General features: G+C 42.5%; 1 protein-coding gene across 1 annotated transcript; it reads left to right on the forward strand.

Moving 5' to 3' along the window:
• The first annotated feature begins 17,964 nt into the window (after positions 1-17,964).
• LOC132024888 (tripartite motif-containing protein 75-like) lies at positions 17,965-19,368 on the forward strand. The gene has a single exon (XM_059412099.1). It carries the CDS (start codon positions 17,965-17,967, stop codon positions 19,366-19,368), a length of 1,404 nt encoding a protein of 467 aa, XP_059268082.1.
• The last annotated feature ends 2,605 nt before the right edge of the window (positions 19,369-21,973 follow it).

Here is a 21,973-nt window from a genome sequence, read left to right on the forward strand (position 1 = left end):
GCTGCAGCTGACCACAGGAAGAAGCTCAAATGCTACATCCAACCCTTGAAGAAGCAGGTTGAAGATGATGAGAGGGGGTTAGAAATGCAAGTCTCAGAATCATTTGGATTTCGAATGAAGATAAGAAATTACACTCTGATTTTAAGGAATTTAAGAGGTTTATTTTTTTTAAGATTTTATTTATTTATTTTTAAAGATTTTATTTATTTATTTGACAGACAGAGATCACAAGCAGGCAGAGAGGGAGAGAGGAGGAAGCAGGCTCCCTGCCAAGCAGAGAGCCCGACGTGGGACTCGATCCCAGGACCCCAAGATCATGACCCGAGCCAAAGGCAGAGGCCCCAAACCACTGAGCCACCCAGGCTCCCCTATTTATTTATTTATTTTGGAGAGAGAGAGAAAGAGAGAGAGAGAGCGCGCAAGTGAGCACGAGAGGGGAGAAGGTCAGCAGGAGAAGCAGACTCCCTGCTGAGCTGGGAGACTGATGTGGGACTCCATCCCGGGATTCCGGGATCATGATCTGAGCCGAAGGCAGTCAAATTTAAGAGTTTTCTTAAAGAGCGGCTCCTGGGTGGCTCAGTGGGTTGAGTCTCTGCCTTGGACTCAGATCATGATCTCAGGGTCCTGAGATGGATCCCCGCATGGGGCTCTCTGTACAACGAGGAGCCTGCTTCCCCTTCTCTCTCTCTCTGCCTCTCTACTTGTGATCTCTGTCCAATAAATAAAATCTTTAAAAAAAAAAGAGTTTTCTTAAAGAGAAGAATTAAAATTACAGATTGAAGAGAAAGCCATTCAAAAGAAACTGAATGAGAACAAAGGAAAATTCTCACAGCATGTGAGCATTCCAAAAGGCCCCTGTTTGAAATAATAGCAGATAGGTGTGTAGTCAGAACAGGAGTTGCTCCCAGGTTTTGAAACTATCTATAATTGGGGCACCTGGGGGGCCCAGTTGTTTAAGCATCTGCCTTCAGCTTAGGTCATGATTCCAGGGTCATTGGATCGAGCCTTGTGTCAGGCTCCTTGCTGGGAGCCTACTTCTCCCTTGCATGCTCCCCTCCTCTCTTGTGCTCTATCCCTCTCTCTCTCAAATAAATAATCTCTTAGAAAAAAAGAAAGTACCTATAACAGGCTCAAAAACCTAAACGAACCAGCCTTCTTTTCATATGAATTCAAGAAAAATATATTGGTTCGCCTAAATAATATTTTAACCTACAGAAAATTATCAATCCGTTTAAGGCTAGTTTGACCCTAAATATTGAAACTACTCACCCCAGTATTAGTATCTCAGAAGACAGAAAAAGTGCAACATTAGGAGAGGTGAAAACAAACTTTTCTTACAGTCTCAGCAACTTTACTTTTTTACCAGCTGTCCTGAGTCTCCAGAGGGTTGTTTCTGGCAGGCATTATTGGCAGGTGGAAGTAAGAGGAAATGGTCAATGGGCTGTAGCTGTCTGTAGGAATCTTTTCCCAGAAATGCAGTGACTTCCCCGTCCCCAAATGATGGATGCTAGTAAATCTAGTTCTGTCTGGTCCAATAAAGTCCAGGCGGATTGACATTTTTCTGGACTACGAGTTGGGGAAGGTTTAATTTGAGTAACAGTTCTCATATCTATACTTAACACTGATACATTTAGGGAAGAATTTAGGGCTTATGGTTTTTTTTTTTTTTAATTTAGGGCTTATTTCTATATTGGACCTTACAGTATAGTAACTCATGAATAAAGAAATACCTGGGGACTTTCGCAGGTTGATTATTTTTCTTTCTGTTATTCACACATGCCACTTGGAATGTTAACTATATAATTACTAATTGTTGGAATGATATGATCCCAAGAATTAATGGTAATTTGGGCTTCAGTCGCATGTGGGTTTTACCTTTCTAAAAGTGATTCTGTATTCGCAGGAAATTGCAAAGATAGTGCAGTGTGTTGTGTTAATACCTAAAAGATAGTCATCTCTCAGTGCCTCTCTCTTTCAGTAACTACAATGTATTACTTAGCACGAATACCTCATATAAATGGTGCAGGAAACAAATGTAAAGTGCTTTTGTAATCCCAAAATCAAATATATAAAAATTACAGGTTTTGGGATGCGTGGCTGACTCAGTCCACAGTGCATGTGACTTGATCTCGAGGTTGTGAGTTTGAAGCTCAAGTTGAGGATAGAGTTTACTTAATAAACAAAATTTTTACATTATCTTTTCAAATTTTCATAAGTGCATTTGCAACATTTATAATTTTCCTATGTATTCTCCATTTCTAGAAATTCACCAGTTGATTGAATCAGTATTAAATTCTATGCTTTACAATATATTGAAGAAAATGGTCTTTACTTTTGGTATTGTTATATTTGGAAAGGCCTATTTTTTTTATTTTACTTTATGTTATGTTATGTTATGTTATGTTATGTCATGTCATTTTACTTTATTTTTTTGAGAAGCCCATTTAATGCCAGAAGGTTTTAGAGCACTTTTTGCAGAACCCAGTGTGTATAGACCTTATCTTACTAATTAGTGGCCAGGATTACAACCTAAGCAAATTTAGAAATACTCTTAAGGTACAAAAGTACCATAGTCAGTTTTTCATTTTGTCTTTGTTTATACAAGGTATTTACAGAATTCTGTTTATTTTGCCTTTTCTTGCATTTTTGAAAACCAGGTTCATATATAACCATATACTTGTGTTATATTACATTATGTTAAACTGTCATTTTAGAAAATACTTATATTTGGAATCCTATATGTGTATTGTTTATAAATCTTGGTAATAAAGAGTTTTATTTTGTGGGGGGCCTGGGTCGCTCAGTCTGTTGGGCGTGAGACTCTTGATTTAGGCTTGGTTAGTGAGCTCAGGTTATGGGATGGAGCTCCCTTTCTGGCTCTGTGGTCAACATAGCATCTACTTGTCCTTTGGGGCCACTCCCCCCCCTTCAAAAGAGAGAAAATCTGTGAAAAAATTTCATTTTTTATATTTGTAGTTTATGTCTATAATTTGATGACGATGCTCAGGAGAGTTTTTGGAACCCCTTTCTCTTCTTTTTTTTTTTTTTAAGATTTTATTTATTTGACAGAAAGAGACAGTGGGAGAGGGAACACAAGCAGGGGGAGTAGGAGAGGGGAGAGGGAGAGGCAGGTTGCCCACTGAGCAGGGAGCCCAATGCGGGTCTCTATCCCAGAACCCTGGGACCATGACCTGAGCCAAAGTTGCTTAACAACTGAGGCACTCAGGTGCCCCTGGATCCTTTTCGATGAGGTAGCAGGAAGCCCTACATTGATCAGGACAGTGTGTAGCGCTTACCTCAGCTACTTTTGGCAAGATAAAACATCCTACTTTTTCATGTAAAGTGTGGATCTGAAGGGCACTGCTCTAGTACTCCACCCAGCAATTTAACTCCATCCATCACATGTGTGATCTCTCAGCACTGTCACTGCAACTAGAAAGGGCATTAGAATGACACACTGAGGCTGAAAAACCAACAGCAGGAAGTGACATGCATTTTCAGTTATTCCATTTTCTAAAATTAATTGCAAAAGCCCCACTTATCTGGAAGGTGGCTGGAAAGAATACATTAGTATGAGGTGAAAAGCCATCATTTGCCACAATTCTTGATTCCAATTAGACATCAGTGAAATTCACATTAATAGTGCTAGAATTTGCTGGAATTAAAACTCTCCAATTATAACTTGTGAATAGATTGATGCTGAAACTGGTAATAGTTTTGGCTTCATTTGACAATAACTTCACCCACATTAGAGATGTTTCTTTTTAAGTAAAATAAGCATTAAAGCAGTGGGAGAATTATAAAGCATTATTATAATGAAATCCTGGTGAGTCATTAGAAGAGTTGTTGAGAGTAATGTCCAAACACATTGGAATGAGAGGGGAAAAAAAAAATCTCTTAATTGGCCAAGGCTTCTGTGGGTAAGGAGCCCAGGAGCTACTTAAGTGACACGATAAAGGCCAGGGATAAGGTTGAGTTAAAACGCCAGGGGCAGTTCTCCTTTGCCTCATTTTGATAAGCACAAAATTCATTCACCATGGTTAATTAAATAACACAACATACAGTTACCAACCACAGTGTGTGTCTGTGTATACACACAAATTATATATATATATATATATATATATATATATATATAAAATATATACACACATATATATATAATATATACACACACATATATATGTATATATATATATATAATTTTTTAAAGATTTTATTTATTTGAGAGAGGAGCCCGGGGTGGGGAGGGGTAGAGGGAGCAGTACAAGCAGACTCCCTGCTGAGTGGGGAGCCCCGTGTGGGGCTGGGTCCCAGGACCTGGAGATCATTATGACCTGAGCCAAGGGCTGATGTTTAACAGACTGAGCTAACCAGGAGTCTCTTCAGTTAGCACAGTATATTAACTGTGATTCCATAAAGTTCAAACTATATGGACCCTGAAGGCAGGGTCTCCAGCCACAGAGGATGACTCTGAAGTCTTGAAACTGAAAGGCATTTGCTCACTGGATTTCAGAATTGCCTGGAACTAGTAACCCTTAAGAACTTCAGCACAAGTGTGTGTAGCCACAACCCTGGTATTCTGCCCAGCACATTCTCTCAACAGTGGAGCTCCTAAGTTTAGCTGTTTCTGCAATCTAGATAGGTCAAGCCCTCCCAAATCATCAAATTCTCATTCCTTTTTTTCTTCCCTCAATTTACTTTTTTCCTCTCCATTTTTCTGTAAGCGGCAAGAAGGGAACCAGGTTGTCCCTTCAGTACATTGCTTGGCAATCTCAGCTAAGTATTCAGGTTCATCACTTTCAAGTTAGGCTTTCTGCACAACTGGAGGACACATTCAGCCATGTTTTCCCCTGCTGTATGACAAGAATTAACTTTCCTCAAATTTAGAATAACATGTTCCTCAAATCCTTTTTTAAAAATTTTAATGTAATTTTTATTTTATTATCATTATTATTAAAAAAATTTTTTTTAAAGATTTTTGTTAGTTATTTGACAGACAAAGATCACAAGCAGGAAGAGAGGCAGGCAGAGAGAGATGAGCAAACAGGTTCCCTGCCGAGCAGAGAGCCCGATGTGGGGCTCCATCCCAGGACCCCGGGATCATGACCTGAGCCAAAGGCAGAGGCTTTAACCCACTGAGCCACTCAGGCTTGCCATTATTTTTTTAAAATAGACTCCATGCCCAGCATGGAGCCCAACATCAGGCTTGAACTCGTGACCCTGAGGTCAAGACCTGATCTGAGATCAAGAGTTGGACCCTTGGGATGCCTGGGTGGCTCAGTGGGTTAAGCATCTCCCTTTGACACAGGTCATGATCCCAGAGTCCTGCTCAGTGGGGAGCCTGCTTGCTCTCCCTGCTTGTGTTCTATCTCTCTGACAAATAAGTAAATAAAATCTTAAATAAACAAAAAAAGAGTTTGATTCTTAACCCAGCTGCCCCTTTTAATTTAAATTTTAACCTTTAAGTATTCTCCACACCCAACATGGGGCTCAAACTCAAACCCAAGATCAAGAATCACACCCTCTACCAATGGAGCCAGCCAGGTACTCCTCCTCAAATCCTTCTGAACTTTCTCCAAAGCAGCTTTAACTTTAATGTTCCCACTAATATTCCTCTTATGAGGAATGTATATATATATATATATATTCTCCCTGCTGGGTTGGCTAATCCCATTGTCTGTAATATGAGTTACTGTACAGATTTATACCCCAGGGAAAAACAGTCTTGATGAAACTGACTTAGACAATTGTTCCACATTGTCCTAGAATAGCTGATCTGATTTAAGAGCTGATATCTTTGTATCCTCTTCAAACTGCAACCTCAAAGCAAATAGCTATCAGCATTTACTACTCGGTTGACCCTTTTTCCGTGATTTCATAAGTGATCTGGCAGCAAAGTCACTTGAATACTAGTCTGTGTTTATTTACTTTCTGTTGCTTATTCATTCTGTTCTTGACATTGAGATTGACAAGAATCAGCTGTGACTCTATACCAGTTTTCGGCTTGCCAGGGCTCATGATTCCCCCATTAAAATTCTGTGGTTTTAAAGGGGGATACTAAGGGGGAGGGCATAAACACAGGGGCCCTAAGCAAGATGGTGAGAAGAGGCAGTGACACAGTTTCAAGCTAATGCCCATGGGACTTGCTTGATTGGTTGGGGTTAAGGAGTTAGAGGATTCAAACATGCTTCCAAGGATTTCTGCATTTGCTATTAGTCCAATGGAGGGTCCGCTACTGAGATGTGGAGAGGAGCTTGGTGGTAAATCAAGTGACATTGTTTTCACATTGTTTAAAAAATACTTTTATTTATTTATTTGACAGGCAGAGTCACAAGTAGGCAGAGTGCCTGGAAGAGAGAGAGGAGGAAGCAGGCTCCCCCCTGAGCAGAGAGCCCGATGCAGGGCTTGATCCCAAGACCTTGGGATCATGACCTGAGTCGAAGGCAGAGGCTTTAACCCACTGAGCCACCCAGGCACCCCTGTTTTCACATTTGAGGGCAAATATTTTTAAAGACCCTAGGCAGGGCAGAGTGTGAGTGGCTGGAGCCAAGGCAGTGGGGAATTGCTGTTCTCTAGTCCTGTATTTCCAGCTCCTATGATGGTGCCTGGTTACTAATAATTGCTCAATAAATATCTGAGGTATTTGTTTTTATTTATTTATTTCACATAATCTTTATGGGCAATGTGGGGCTCGAACACGACCCCGAGATCAAGGGGTCTACCAACTGAGCCAGCCAGGAACCCCTACTTGTGGTATTTGTCAAATAATTAGTTAATTATGGAATATATAAATCTCATATACCAAAATGATACATTGCACACCTTACTAATTGATTTTGTCTTCCCGCTGTGACTTATTAGTCCCACATTTCCTCCTCTTTACTATAAGGGTTGATTCAGCTCTTAGCTGTCATTACAACAAAGAAACAGTAAAATCAGGGCGCCTGGGTGGCTCAGTTGTTAAGTGCCTGCCTTCAGCTCTGGTCATGATCCCAGTGTCCTGGGATCAGGTCCCACAATGGGCTCCCTGCTCTGTGGGGAGTCTGTCTCTCCCTCTCCCGCTCCCCCTGCTTGTGTTCCCTCTCTCACTGTCTCTCTCTCTCTTGCTCTCTCTATCAAATAAATAAATACAATTAAAAAAAATAAACATGGGGCGCCTGGGTTTATGGTTCAGTGGGTTAAGCATCTGTTTTCGGCTCAGGTCATGATCTCAGAGTCCTCGGATCGAGTCCCGCATCAGGCTCTCTGCTCAGCAGGGAGCCTGCTTTCTCCTCTCTCTCTGCCTACCTCTTTGCCTACTTGTGATCTCTCTCTGTCAAATAAATAAATAAAATCTTAAAAAAAAATTAACAGTAAAATCGTCACTTCTCTGCCAACCACTACCACCTCCCATCTCCAGGATAGATCTTATTTATCCAAAAGAGAATGTATTTACCATGTGAGGGGGAAAAAAAAAAAAAGCCCGCATTCATGAACCCATATAAAAACATAATTCTTGGGAGTAATATGTAAAATCCACATGATGCACTGAGGAGGACCTGACATCACACATTTCGTATTCCCGCCTAAAATGCTTAACCTACACCTGAAGAACTCATCAGACAGTTCCAACTATGGGATGGTTCACAAAATAAGTAGTTTGAATTCTTCAAAAGTGTCAATATTACAAAAGATAAAGAAAAACTGAAGAACTCTTCCCAATCAAAGGAGAATAAAAATGGCAACTAAATGGAATTTGTGCTCCTATATTGGGTCCTGGATCAGGAAAAAAAATCTGTACAGAGCATTATTGGGACGACTCAGGAAATGTGAATAGGGACTCTATATTCAATTACGATGTAACAGATGGGATCAGTGCTAAATTTCTTATATGGTAACTGCACTCTGGTTGGCCAGGAGCACATCCTTATTTTTAGCACATAATCTATTGAAGTGTTTGTCTTCTCCAATGGTTCATAAAAGAAAAATAAAGCTCTGAATAAACAGAATGATAAAGGAGTGGGGCAAAATAAAAGCAGGCCCATCTACAGGAAGAATATACTATGGTCACTAGACTCCTCTTGTAACATTTCTGTGGATGGAAATCATCCAAAAATGAAAACTATTGGGATGCTTGGGTGGCTCAGTCAGTTAAGCGTCTGCTTTCAGCTCAGGCCATGATCCCAGGGTGCTGGGGTAGAGCCCTGTATCAGCCTCCTTGCTCAGCGGGGAGCCTGCTTCTGCTTCTCCCCCTGCCTGCTGTGCCCCTCTCTTGTGCTCTCCCTCCCTCTCTCTCTGACAAATAAAGAAATAAAATCTTAAAGAAAAAAAGACAAAATTAAAAATATTTTAGGAGTGAAAAAAAATCCCAATCTTCCCTTTAACATGGGAAATACATTCTTTTCCAAGACAACTGTAAGGACAGGTAGGATATTAGGAATTAGCACCATGGCATATATAATATCTGTGCATTGCTATGTCTTGAAAACAACATGCCATACACCTTATTTCTTCTGTGTTCATGTTGAGATTTCTGGTTTTTAGAATTTTTTAAAAAAGATTTTATTTATTTAATTGACAGAGAGAGACACAGCGAGAGAGGAAACACAAGCAGGGGGAGTGGGAGAGGGAGAAGCAGGCTTCCTGCTGAGCAGGGAGCCTGATGCCGGGCTTAATCCTAGGATCCTGAGATCATGACCTGAGCTGAAGGCAGATGCTTAACGGCTGGGCCACCCAGGTGCCCTGGGTTTTTAAAATTTTTTAAATTTATTTATTTGAAAGAGAGAGAGAGAGAGCATGAGCAAGTAGTAGGGGAGGAAGGAGAGGGAGAAGCAGGCTCCTGGCTCATCAGGGAACCTTATGCAGGGCTTGATCCCAGCCCTGAGCTAAAGGTAGATGTTTAATGGACTGAACCACCCAGGTGCCCGAGACGTGTTTTAGTGACAAATAACAACTTGGTTTCCATAAAACCTAAAATTATTGGTTTTCCATTCTTGCTTATAGTTTTGAATATTCTATTGGTGTGTAAAGTTGGTAGCAATTTAGAAAATTGCAGTGAAATAGTTTTTGGCTGTATGAGTGCCATAAATAAGCACACATAATATTTAATACTTTAAAAAGGATAAAACAAAAGCAAAATAAACAAGTGGGACTATGTCCAACTAAAAGAAAGCTTCTGTATGGCAAAGGAAACAACAAAATGAAAGGCAACCTATCGAATGGGAGAAAACATTTGCAAATCATATATCTGTTAAGGAGTTAATATCTAAAATATATAATAAAGTCACAAACTCAATCTGATATAAAAAATGGGCAGAGGAACTGAATAGACATGTTTCAAAGAAGATATCCAAATGGACGTGAAAAAATGCTCAACATCAGTAATCATCAGGGAAATGCAAATTGAAACCACGTGAGATGGAGTCACCTGGGCAGCTCAGTTGGTTAGTGTCCAACTCTTCGTTTCCTCTCAGGTTGATGAGACTGATCCCTGAGCAGGCTCCTCACCCAGCCCAGAGTCTGATTAAGACTTTCGCTCCCTCTTCCTCCTCTCCTCTGCACTTTCTCTCAAATAGATAAAGAAATCTTTAAACAAACAAACCACAATGAGGTATCACCTCACACCTGTTAGCATGGTTATCAAGAAGATAAAAAGTGTTGGTAAGGATGTGGAGTAAAGAGAACTATGTGCACTATTGGTGGGAAGGTAAATTGGCTGCAGCCACCGTGGAAAACAGTATGGAGGTTCTTCCCCAAATTAAAAATAGATCTATGTGATCTAGTCATTAAATTCCTCGGTATTTATTTATCTGAAGGAAATGAAATCACATTCTTGAGGAGACATCTGCACTCCCACTTCCATTGTAGCACGATTTACAACAGCTGACACATGGAAAGAACTTAAGTGTCCATCAACAGGTAAAAAGATAAAGACAATGTGATATGTATGCATATATATATGTAACACACACACACACACACACACTGAAATATTCAGCCAACAAAGGGGAAGGAAATCCTGTCATTTGCAACAACATGGTTAGATTTTGAGGGTATTATGCTTAATGAAATATGTCAGACAGGGAGCACCTGGGTGGCTCAGTATGTTAAGTGTCTGCCTTTGGCTTGGGTCATGATCCTAGGCTCCTGAGATCGAGCCCTACTTTGGGCTGCCTGCTGAGCAGGGAGCCTGCCATCATCTCCCTCTTCCTCTTCCTCTGCCCCTTCTGTCCCCACCTATGCTCTCTGTCAAATAAATAAAATCTTTAAAAAAAAATAAAACGAAATATGTGAGACAAAGACAAATATTGCATGATCTCACTTATTTGTGGAATCTAAACAAAGCAATACAATACAAAACAAAACAAAACAAAAACCCCTCTAGTTACAGACAATAGATTGGCAATTGCTAGAAGTGGGAGGGGTGGGCAAAATGGATAAATGTGATCAAGAGGTAAACTGGGATGCCTGGGTGGCTCAGCTGGTTAAGCGGCTGCCTTCGGCTCAGGTCATGATCCCAGCGTCTTGGGATCGAGTCCCACATTGGGCTCCTTGCTCAGCAGGGAGCCTGCTTCTCCCTCTGCCTCTGCCTACCACTCTGTCTGCTTGTGCTCACTCTTGCTCCTCTCTCTCTCTCTGACAAATAAATAAATAATCTTAAAAAAAAAAAGGTACAAACTTCCAGTTATAGGATAAACAAGTCCTGGGGATAATATATAGTAAGATGACTATAGTTAACTGTATTTTTTAAAAAGATTTTATTTATTTATTTGACAGAGAGAGAGATCACAAGTAGGCAGAGAGGCAGGCAGAGAGAGAGAGAGAGAGAGGAGGGGAAGCAGGCTCCCTGCTTAGCAGGGAGCCTGATGCAGGTCTTGATCTCAGGACCCTGAGATCATGACCTGAGCCGAAGGCAGAGGCTTAACCCACTGAGCCACCCAGGTGCCCCATATAGTTAACTGTATTGTATATTTGAAAGTTACTAAAGCAGTAAATCTGAAAAGCTCTCATCTCACACACATTTGTAACCATGCGTACTGATGGATGTTGACTAAAACTTACTGTGGTAATCACTGCAATATATAAATATATCAAATCATTACGTTGTATACTGAAAATGAGTACAATATTACATTCCAATTATATCTCCATAAAAAAATATAAAAAGCACAAGTATAAGTTGTAAAAATAAAAGCAAACTCATGAAATAATATATATAAGATCATCCCATCTCATTTATATGCATATACATATATACATATACATACATATAATACAGATATATACATATAATACATATAATATAGATACATACATATAATATAGAAATATAGTTACATATTTAAATGTATAAAAACAAAAGATAAGGGGCCTGGCTGGCTCAGTCAGAGGAATATATAACTCTTGATCTTGAGATTATGAATTCAAGTTTACTTTGGGTTTAGAGTTTACTAAAAATAATAAAAGTAAAAAAAATGCAGAAACATACAGGAAAGATAATAGGAGCTAACATTGGGGAAGATTACCCAATATTGTTTTGATCTTATACATTTCTGTATCATTTGATTTTTTAAATATGCATACTTCAGTCTATGGTAAATTAAAAAAAAATTTTTTTTAAGGTATTATATTAACAAACTGACTTCCCACTCCATATGTATAGGATATCATTTCCACAGTTTTTGGTGCTCAGGAGAATGTTACTGAAACTCATTTAATTTTCTTGGTTGCTTCATTTTCGTTTGGCTGGTTGTGTGGGGGACCTTGCCAGCTCATTATATATGGTAATTCAGGAAAGGCTGATCTCTTAACTTTTAGTTTTCCCCTTTATCTTCATCCTCGGCTTGCAGTCTCTCCCACCCAGGCACTCACACCAGTATACTTGATAAACTATTTTAAATATGCATGAATCCTGGTGAAATACAAAGTATTAATTTGTGTCACTATGGCTGCTTGGTGGCTACTGATTTTTACTGCTATGCTTGGTTTATCTATACATATCATTTAGGAATCATCCACGTATATTGTGGGGAGAGGCTTTTTTTTTTTTTAATATTTTATTTATTTATTTGACAGGCAGAGATCACAAGCAGGCAGGGAAGCAGGCAGAGAGAGAGGGGGAAGCAGGCTCCCCACCGAGCAGGGAGCCCAATGCGGAGCTCAATCCCAGGACCCTGAGATCATGACCTGAGCCGAAGGCAGAGGCTTAACCTACTGAGCCACCCAGGCGCCCCGGGGAGAGGCTTTTTAAAAATTTGAAATACAGGCCTATTAATGATTTTCTTTTTTAAGAGATTTTATTTTTAAGTGATCTCTACACCCAAAGTGGGGCTTGAATCCACAACTCTGAGACCAAGAGTTGTGCACTCAGCCAACTGAGTCAGCCAGGTGCCCCTAGGCCTATTATTTGTTTTTACAGTACAAAACATAAAACATATTTTGTTGTCTATGATCTATCAGTATTCACAAATGACAATGTTTCATTTTAAGTGGCCGATTTAATCATTTTTCCTGGTTTAGCAGCATAATACGGTTAAACCACAAGCAATGAATTCTTGCTGATTTTTAACATACAGAATCCTATGTTCGAATGCAGAAAATGATCTATTTTCCCTACAAAATTATTTTAGAAGCACTTTCTATTCATTTCCCATACTAGCCCTTGGAGCACTGACATGAGAGACACAGTCAAATGTAGAATGCCTATATGGGTGGTGATGGAGTGATTGTTAAGAAAGGACACAGGTCACTGGCACCTGGGTGGCTGAGTTGGTTGACCATCTGCCCTCCGCTCAGGTCAAGGTTCCAGTGTCCTGAAGTCCAGCCCAGCATTAGGCTCCCTGCTCAGTGAGTCGCCTGTTTCTTCTTCTCCCTCTGACTTTCCCCCTGCTTGTGCTTTCTCTCTCTCTCTCTCTCAAATAAATAAATAAAATCTTAAAAAACAAACAAAAAAGGTCACAGGTCTCTCGAAACAGGAGGCAGGGTGGGGTGCAGGCTGTAACCTCAGGCTTATGCTCCTTGGGAAGGAAATGCACCCCCAGGGGGTTCACTGGAAGTGCCCGTCATTGCCCCTGTGGGTAGGGGTTGGGGTAGGATACATGGTAGCTGTGCTCTAGGATTCTGAGTTAGCCTTGCCTGGGTTCTCACCCCTCTCCATCTCTTAACCTCTCTGGTCCTCAATGTTCCCATCTTTAAATTGGGAACCATAACTGCTGTAAGGGTTATGTGAGACTCAGAAACGTGTTTGGTTTGAGCAAGGACACATGTCATTTATTTCAGGTCACAGGCTGGGCCTCCTCCAGTGGCCACCATTCCCAGAGCAGCTTCTCTCCCGGCCTCTGCCTCACGGCCCACTATGGGGAACCGTAGTCACTGTGTGGAGGAAGCCCCTGCGATTCCATTCACTTTAGGTGAGGGCTAGCCACCCACCACCCAGCAAACACCCATGAGCTTCGGACTTACTCCCCCAGGCAGCTGTGAGAAATGTGGAGGGGCTGCGCGCCCTGTGGGAAGTGCTGGGTGGAGGTGCTGGCCTCAGACCAGGGCAAGTGCATGCTGCAAGACAAGGACTTGGTTGTTGACTGGAACAACGGAAGCAGTTACCCACATAGGGACTAATGGGGCTGGCTTTCTCACCTTGGCTCCGCTTTTGAAAAAGGCAGTTTCGGCCACAAGAGCGTCCAAAGCACAGGCTCAGACTCTGAGGGTTCTCAGGAGCTGCAGACCCGAAAGCTGCTCCTGCAGGATGCTCCACAGTCCTCGTGCTGCACAGTGCTGGACGGACGTACTGCGAGGACAGGGTGCCACTCAACACCTGAATTACATGCCTGGGTGGGGGGAGGGTGGCAGGCAGGGGAATGAACTGGCCTCATTAATCTTTCAGATTCAGTTTCCTCATCAGCCAAAATGGGATTGGGGAGGACTGCAAAGGCACAAGTGAGATTATGCGTGTTAACACAGCCCTCTCCACCTGGTCTGATTCAATCACGGAAGATGCCCTCCCCACCAAACAGCACCTTGAAACTGCCTCACCCGTACCCTGGCCCCACCATTCCTCCGTGGAGGAGGAGCGAGCAGACTGATGGGCGGGCCCCTAATAGCTCCACCCACCAAACGGGGTATATATGGGGTGGTCACACACCGTTATGGGCAGTGGCTTCTTATGTGCAGTGGTTTCGGCCGCCCCTGAGTGTGAGCTTCTTGGGTGCTAGCCTCACAGACCCGTCCAGAGTCGCCTGTCCCAGGTAAGCAGGGAGTTGGGACAATGTAGGGACTGGGAGAGAGGGCTGGAGAGTGGTACAAGCTGTAGTCCCCTGAGCTCCTGCTCCTGCAGGGCCAGAAATCGCACCCTGCAAGGGAATCTCATCTTGGGTTTGGTTTCTTTCTTTCTTTCTTTTTTTTTTTTAAGATTTTATTTATTTATTTATTTGATAGAGAGAAATCACAAGTAGATGGAGAGGCAGGCAGAGAGAGAGGGAAGCAGGTTCCCCGCTGAGCAGAGAGCCCGATGTGGGACTCGATCCCAGGACCCTGGGATCATGACCTGAGCCGAAGGCAGCGGCTTAACCCACTGAGCCACCCAGGCGCCGCGGGTTTGGTTTCTTTTAACTGACTGAGCCACCCAGGCCTCCCTTATTTTGGTTTCTCTTAAAAGACGTGCCATTTCTGATGGTTACCAGTCCCTCAGTGAGCCTTGTCCCAAGTCACCTAAAAATACTGATAGTTCTTACGTTGTCTTATCCTAGAAGCAGAAAACAGGTAGACAACCATCTGTGTATGACAAAGCTCCCAGAGGGGCTGATCTGAAGCGGCATGTAGAATCCTCTTGCGGGAGGTCTCAGTGAGGGGCAGATTACCTGTAGGTGGGGAGTGGAGGGAATAGTGCTATGAGACCAAGATCTCTGGTGCTCAGGTCCTGTGCAAGCTTGATCTTCCTTAATCTAAATACCTGCCTGCTTACAGATGCTCAGAGGGTGTAAACGAGTTGCCCCAAAACACTCAGTTTTTAACGGAGACCCAGAAACCTGGCCAAGTTTAGTCTTTCAACAGCTTTAGCCAAGAATTGAGGAGATACTTGGTGATACAGTCATGGTGGTCATAGCATGGAGGTTATGGTTCTGTAGGGAATGCAGATCTCCAGGACCTGTGTGAATTTACAACAGTCATGGACTTAAAAGATGAATTCGTGATACTATCCTTACTGTTTTGTGACACCGTGTTAGGAGAGGTGACCCATCACAGAGTCAGGAAGGTCGGATCAAGAGGAAGTGACAAATGAATGGAGAGCTGGTGGCCGCATAGGAGACAACTAAGGGTTCTGCAGGTACAAGGGTGGTGGGGCCAGAGGGAGTTCATCCTGCTGGAAAAGGGAAGGCAGGTGACAGCTGTGGAGAGCTTGGTGGTTGGAGAAGCTGGAGCTGAGGGCAAGGATGTGGCCTTCCAGATGGGAGGGTCCTCCTGTGGGAGACGGTAATGATTAGATCCGAATGCATGGAGAGCAGATGCATGGAGGCCCAAATGGGTGCTGGATTCAGTCAGAGATAGGTTCTGAGGGTCCTGAGTCTGGAAAGTCTGGGGTAACATTAGTTGCCATTGGTCACCTTCTATGTGACCAAGGAACATTTTGTTGCTAGGAACATTTCCTCCTTCTCTGTAAATGCTCTCTGACTTACAAAAGATCTTGTGGTCTCCTTCTGGCTCCACTACCCTCTGTTTTCAGTCTTTCAAATCTTTGCCAATCTCATGAGATGCAAAGAATAATCTCTCTTGTTTTTCATTCTCATGTCTCTACATTACTGAAACGATCTGCTTCAATTTCATGATTGGCCATTTGTTTATCTTCTTTGGCCATTTTTATATCCAGATTATTCATATGTTTGTTTGAATTACTTGGTATAAGAGCTATTTATATGTTTTGGGGGAAAAAAAGATTATTACCAGCACCCCAGAAATATTTCCAATGTTTTTCCCAATTACTAGCCTATCTCTCCTCCTCAAATACTTCGATTATGCTGAGGTCTAACACCATTAAGTCATTTTTCCTACACACAGTCTATATTATTTTGTGACTGGTTTTTCTTCACACAACATATCTCTGTGGCTCATCAAAGTTTTGGGGTGAAGAGGAGTTAGTGCCTTCCCATTATTGATTAATGTTCCATTGTATGAATACACCACAATTTATTCATGCATTCTAATGTCAGATACTGGAATTATTTGAAGTTTGGGCTTGTGAAAAATGTTGTCATGAACCTCCATGTAGGTCTGTTGGTGCATGTATTTTGAAGCTGTTCTGGTTCATACTTCCAATGGTTATACAGCCTGAGTAGAGTAATTGGGTCCCAAGGTATGTGTAAGTTCCAAGTTGGTTACAATGCAAAACAGTTTTCTCAAGTGATTATACCAACTCACATGCTCACCACCTGTGTATGGGTGTTTCAGTGACAGCACAGATCACCGAGACTTTATATTTTAATACCTTGAAATTCATTTTGGGAACTCTGACAATCAAGCAGAGATTGCCTTAAACCCATCAGGGTTTAAATCAGTGATTAAATTGATTAAATCAATGTATTGCTTTAAATTGATGATTAAATCAATGGACTTTTTAAGGGGTGTTCCATACATGACTCTCTAGTGGGTAACACTTTACTGATACCAACTTAAAGTGTGGAGTATTTACTAGGACACGTCCTCTGTGGGGTGCCCTTTAGTCCACATTTGTTCCCTCAACCCTGAGAGTTGGCCTCAGCCTTTCAGCCTATATTTCAGAATCAGTAACTGCTACTCAGGGAAAACTCCATGCCCTCTTCTGGGAATCTTGTCCCCACCAATCTTCACTAGTTGGTAACTCATCAGTGGTTATGGAGGGCAGTTGTGTATATATGTGTGTGTTTCTTAGTATTTTCTCACATTGAATTCCTGATCTCCAATTTCATTCTATGCATCTTGTCAAAGTCACAGCTTTGTGACTTGGCAGGATCCTCAGAGTAAATCTAATCTAGTCCAAACCACTTATGTACACAGTTGGATGAATCCTGCAGTTGAGATGCTTAAGTGAAAAGTAAATTTTGACACATTATGAATTCAGTGCTGTGGTTTAAGAAATATCTGTGTTTTATTTATTTATTTTAAAGAACTTATTTATTTCTTTGATAGAGAAAGACACAGAGAGAGAGGGAACACAAGCAGGGGGAATGGGAGAGGGAGAAGCAGGTTTCCCACCGAGCAGGGAGTCTGATGTGGGATTCAATCCCAGGACTCTAGGATCATGACCCAGGCTGAAGGCAGACGCTTACCAAGTGAGCCACCCAGGCATCCCAGAAATATCTGTGTTTTAAACCAAAAAAATACCTGGTTCTTTTATTGGATCTTTGACAAGATTGAAATGATTGAGGTTGGGATTTGTATCCTTATTTACTTGATTCTCTTAGAGATGAGGATGCCATTTATTTCCCCCAGATCCCCCAGATAACGAGTAAGGGGAAATCCTACTCAGGATGGATGCTCAGTTTGCAAAGCCTTTAACTTTCTGCAATGCCATGCAGCTCCCTGTGTTGGTGTGGGTGTAGGTAGAATCCTGGGGGTGGAGAGAAGAATTGGTGGCTGCCTCAAATGTGGCAGTGAGCAGGGCTACAAATACGGTATATTTTTTTTACATGAAACAGTATTTTCTCCTCTCCAGGGATGAAGAGGCACTTTAAAGTTGTGTCTACATTCTGACCAAGAGAATTGCATAACTTGGCTTCTCATCCTCCAAACTGCCAACGGCAGCTGGTTGCCCACTAACCTGTGACTGGCTGCAGTTTCCCTGGGCACCTATCTTTGTATTTGAGGCCATTTGCCTTAAAGGAGTGAAACGTTCAAGATAGGAAGGAACAGCAAGATCTGAGGGTGTGTCTGAGGCTTCTCAGTGGAAAGAGCCTTCAAAGTCCCAGCTCTTGAAGAAAACCCACCTCAGTCCAGGTCTTCCTTCACAGCCCAATGGCAGTCCCAGCAGCCCTGGCAGGGCTCCAGGCAGAAGCCAACTGTCCCGTCTGTCTGGATTACCTCAGAGACCCCGTCACCACCGAATGTGGACACAACTTCTGTCGCTGCTGCATCCAGCAGTCCTGGGCTGATCTCAAGGACAGGTTCCCGTGCCCTGTGTGCCGTCACGCGTGCCAGGAGAGGCACTTGAGGAGCAACACCCAGCTGGGAAGGATGATTGACATTGCCAAGCTCCTCCATGTCACTACGACCAAGAAGAGGAAGCTGGAAGAGGAACATCTGTGTGAGAAGCACAACCAGGTCCTGACCCTCTTTTGTGAGGAGGACCTTGAGGTGTTGTGTCCCACGTGCACACAGCCCCCTGACCACCAGGGCCACTTGGTGAGGCCCGTGGAGGAGGCCGCCTCTCATCACAGGCAGAGGCTCAGCCATTACATCAGGCAGCTGAAGAGGCAGGTGGCAGATGTTCAGAAACTAGTAGCCACCCAAGATCGAAAACTCTTAGAACTGAGAGAGATGGTGCAGTACCAGAGTCAGAAATTAACCTCTGAGTTTGAGCACCTGAACGAATGTATAGACCGTGAGCAAGAGGCTGTTCTGGCACGGCTAGCGGAAGAAGAGAGAGACATTCAGCAAAAACTCTGTGTGAACATCACCACCCTTTCAGACCATGTTTTCACTGTCCGACGCCTCCTAAACCAGGTGGCAGAGAGGAGTGTGATGTCGGAGGTGAAGCTGCTGACAGGTGTCAGGAGGATCCAGGACAGGTGTGCAGGCCTAAAGCCCCCAGCTCTCTATTCTTTCCAGTTAAGGACTGAAGGATGTAGTCTCCCTCCACAGTACTTGGCTCTGCAGAAAGTTATACAGAAGTTTAGACAAGAGGTTACTCTGGATCCTGAGACTGCACACCCGAATCTGCTTGTCTCTGAGGATAAAAAGTCAGTGACATTTGTGAGGAGAAAGCCAGGCATTCCTCAGAATCCAAAGAGATTTCTGGTCGTGCTGGGATCCCAGGGCTTCGATGGTGGCCGACATTACTGGGAGGTGCAGGTCGGTAACAAGCGGGAGTGGGCAGTGGGGCTCTGTAAGGACCCCCTTTCCAAAAAGGGCAAGCGGCCCCCTTCAGGAGGGCACAGTTGCTGGACAATTCGGCTGCAGGACGGTGGCTATGTCGCACAAGGGGCCGCTCCTGTCACTCTTGCACTGAAGGAAAAGCCCAAAGGGGTTGGCATTTATCTGGACTATGAGTTGGGGGAGATTTCCTTTTACAGTTTGAACGACAGGTCTCATATCCATTCTTTTATGGATACATTTTCTGAAGTGCTGAAGCCTTACTTCTGTGTGGGGCATGACTCCAAACCTCTCACGATCTGTGCAGTGAGGGATTATGAACTGTGACTTGGCTTCATTTTCTGTCTGTAACTTACGGACAGTGGGTGGAATATTGTACAACTGTCAGTGAATGTGGTGCCAATTTTTTTAATACTTTTGTGACTTAAATACATTTTCTTGTTTTGTTTTCTTTTTTAAAAAATTTTGTTTGAGGGACGCCTGGGTGGCTCGGTTGGTTGGACGACTGTCTTCGGCTCAGGTCATGATCCCGGAGTCCCGGGATCGAGTCCCACATCAGGCTCCCGGCTCCATGGGGAGTCTGCTTCTCCCTCTGACCTTCTTCTTGCTCATGCTCTCTCTCACTGTCTCTCTCTCAAATAAATAAATAAAAAATCTTTAAAAAATTTTGTTTGAATAGCCAAAGAAATGTGGGGATTAACTGTTTCTGGAATTCTAAGATCAAAGTATATACATTATAGTTTTATAGCTCCAATAGATTTTTGGGGCACATTTATGTATTTACATGTACATATATTGTATTAGACTTATTACATATTTTGTACACTTATAGTGTAGTCCCATATGTAAGTGCCATTTATATGCCAGGCAGGAGAAAAGACATAATTGTAGGGAGGCGATTCTCAGTGGGTCTGTCCTGTTTCTGGGTGGTAATAAGGTACTGACTGCTCCACATTATATGGTCAATGATGTTCTTATGGGGGACAGCCTTGGAAGATAGAGATGGTGTTTCCATCCAGACTATGTGAGTAATAAATCTCTTCAGATCTTTCTGGTGTGTGTGGTGTCATCAGTCCATACAGCGAACAAAATTTTGGGTGAGGGTCCACCCTGGCTATACAAACCTGATCTTGAGGTTGGTGTTCTGAGCAGACTTCTAGAAATGTTAACTAACTTCTTCAGGGGTTTTCTCCTCTTTCTTTCTTTTTCTCTTTCTTTCTCCCTTTCTTCCTTCCTCCCTCCCTCCCTCCCGCTTCCTTTCTTTCTTTCTTTCTCTCTCTCTTTCTATCTGCTGCCCAAAGAAATCATGCACTTAGAGCATTTATGCCTTTACTTGCAAATCAGCGCACCTTTAATGGGGTCTCCTCCAAGAAAAGGCTCTAGAATGCAAGTCAGAAAGAAGGAAGAAAGACTGGAATCAGGGAAAGGAAATGAAGCAGTAGAACAGAGGGCCACAATTTGACCTAATTGGCAAGTTGAAATTTACTAAAAGAATCTATAGAACAGGTGCCTGGGTGGCTCAGTAAGTTAAGCGTCTGACTTCGGCTCGGGTTGTGATCCCTGGGTTCTGGGATTTGACCCGCATCAGACTCCCTGCTGAGCAGGGAGCCTGCTTCTCCCTCTGCCCCTCCCCATCCGACATGCTTCCTGTCTTGCTCACTCTCTGAAATAAAAGTAAAATCTTTTAAAAAGATCTATAGTACAGGCAAAATAAAAGGGTGAGAGTCTATTTTGTGCCTCCATAACCTAGATGCTGATTTAGTGGGATCCTACTAGAATGTTAATGATGCTACGGAAAATAAAAGAGACATCAAAGAGGTATGCCTCATCTTAGCTATCAGAATGGTTGCCTTGCCTAAATTCCCCGTGGTCACAACCACATGTTCTCCTAACATGCCTGACAGAAGGCATGGATGAGCTGACCCAGTGAGTAGTAAAATTAAATCATTGACACAAATTGGCTTCACAAAATGGACCCAGATGAATGCCCTACCCCAATAGATCATATGACTAAACATTAGTTGAAACAGCATTCAAGAATTGAAATATATTATTGAAGATCTATGTAGAGTACAGGTTATCCCTACAGCGTCTCTGTTTAACATGCAGATTTTGCTATCTTTAACTTGAGAAGAATGGATAGCACCTCACAGTGAATCCCTATAACCTTAATGCTGTGGTCCCACCCAGTGTTGTCATAATTGAATTCCATCCAATCAACAACTGGTAAATATCTGGCTATTATAGATTCGGCCAGTATATTAGATTTAGGGTTTATTTCAACAGCTTCCCAGCCATAACTTTCCTTCACCTCCAAAGGGCTATTATACACCTCTACCCAGCAATTCTAGCTACCTCAATAGTTTTGTCTTGGCTTATAATCTTTGAGGCAAGATTTTTACTACATTCAACTTTCTCTAAATCTTAAATGATTTATATTTACGACAAACTCCTCCAGAGATCTCTGACTACAGTCTTGGTTAATTTCTTGAGAGTTACTTGGTAATGTGAGGGCACTTCTATCCCTGACACTGTCAAGGAATAGCTATGGACAGGGGCATCTCAGTGGCGGACAGTGGGCATCCAGCTCCTGGTTTTGGCTGAGGTCCTGGTCTCAGGCTCATGGGATCCTGTGCTCAGCTCAAGTCTGCTTGCGATTCTCTTTCCCTTTCCCTGTGCCCCTCCCACTCATGCTCTCTCTTTCTCTCTCAAATAAATAAAATCTTAAAAAGAAAGAAAGAAAGAAAGAGCTATTGAAACCTATCTCAAAAAGCCACAACATGAAAACAAGTCCAACATCTTTTAGGCTTTTTTTGGGTTCTGGATGCAACTTATTCCTCATCTGTAAATTTTGCTTAAGGCCATTTATACTGTTACTTACAAATCAGCCCACCTTTAAGGAGGCTGCTTCCAAGAATCTGTCTAAATAGGA

The sequence above is a fragment of the Mustela nigripes genome, chromosome 1, assembly GCF_022355385.1.
Source record: "Mustela nigripes isolate SB6536 chromosome 1, MUSNIG.SB6536, whole genome shotgun sequence".
In the NCBI taxonomy this organism is placed as follows: domain Eukaryota; kingdom Metazoa; phylum Chordata; class Mammalia; order Carnivora; family Mustelidae; genus Mustela; species Mustela nigripes.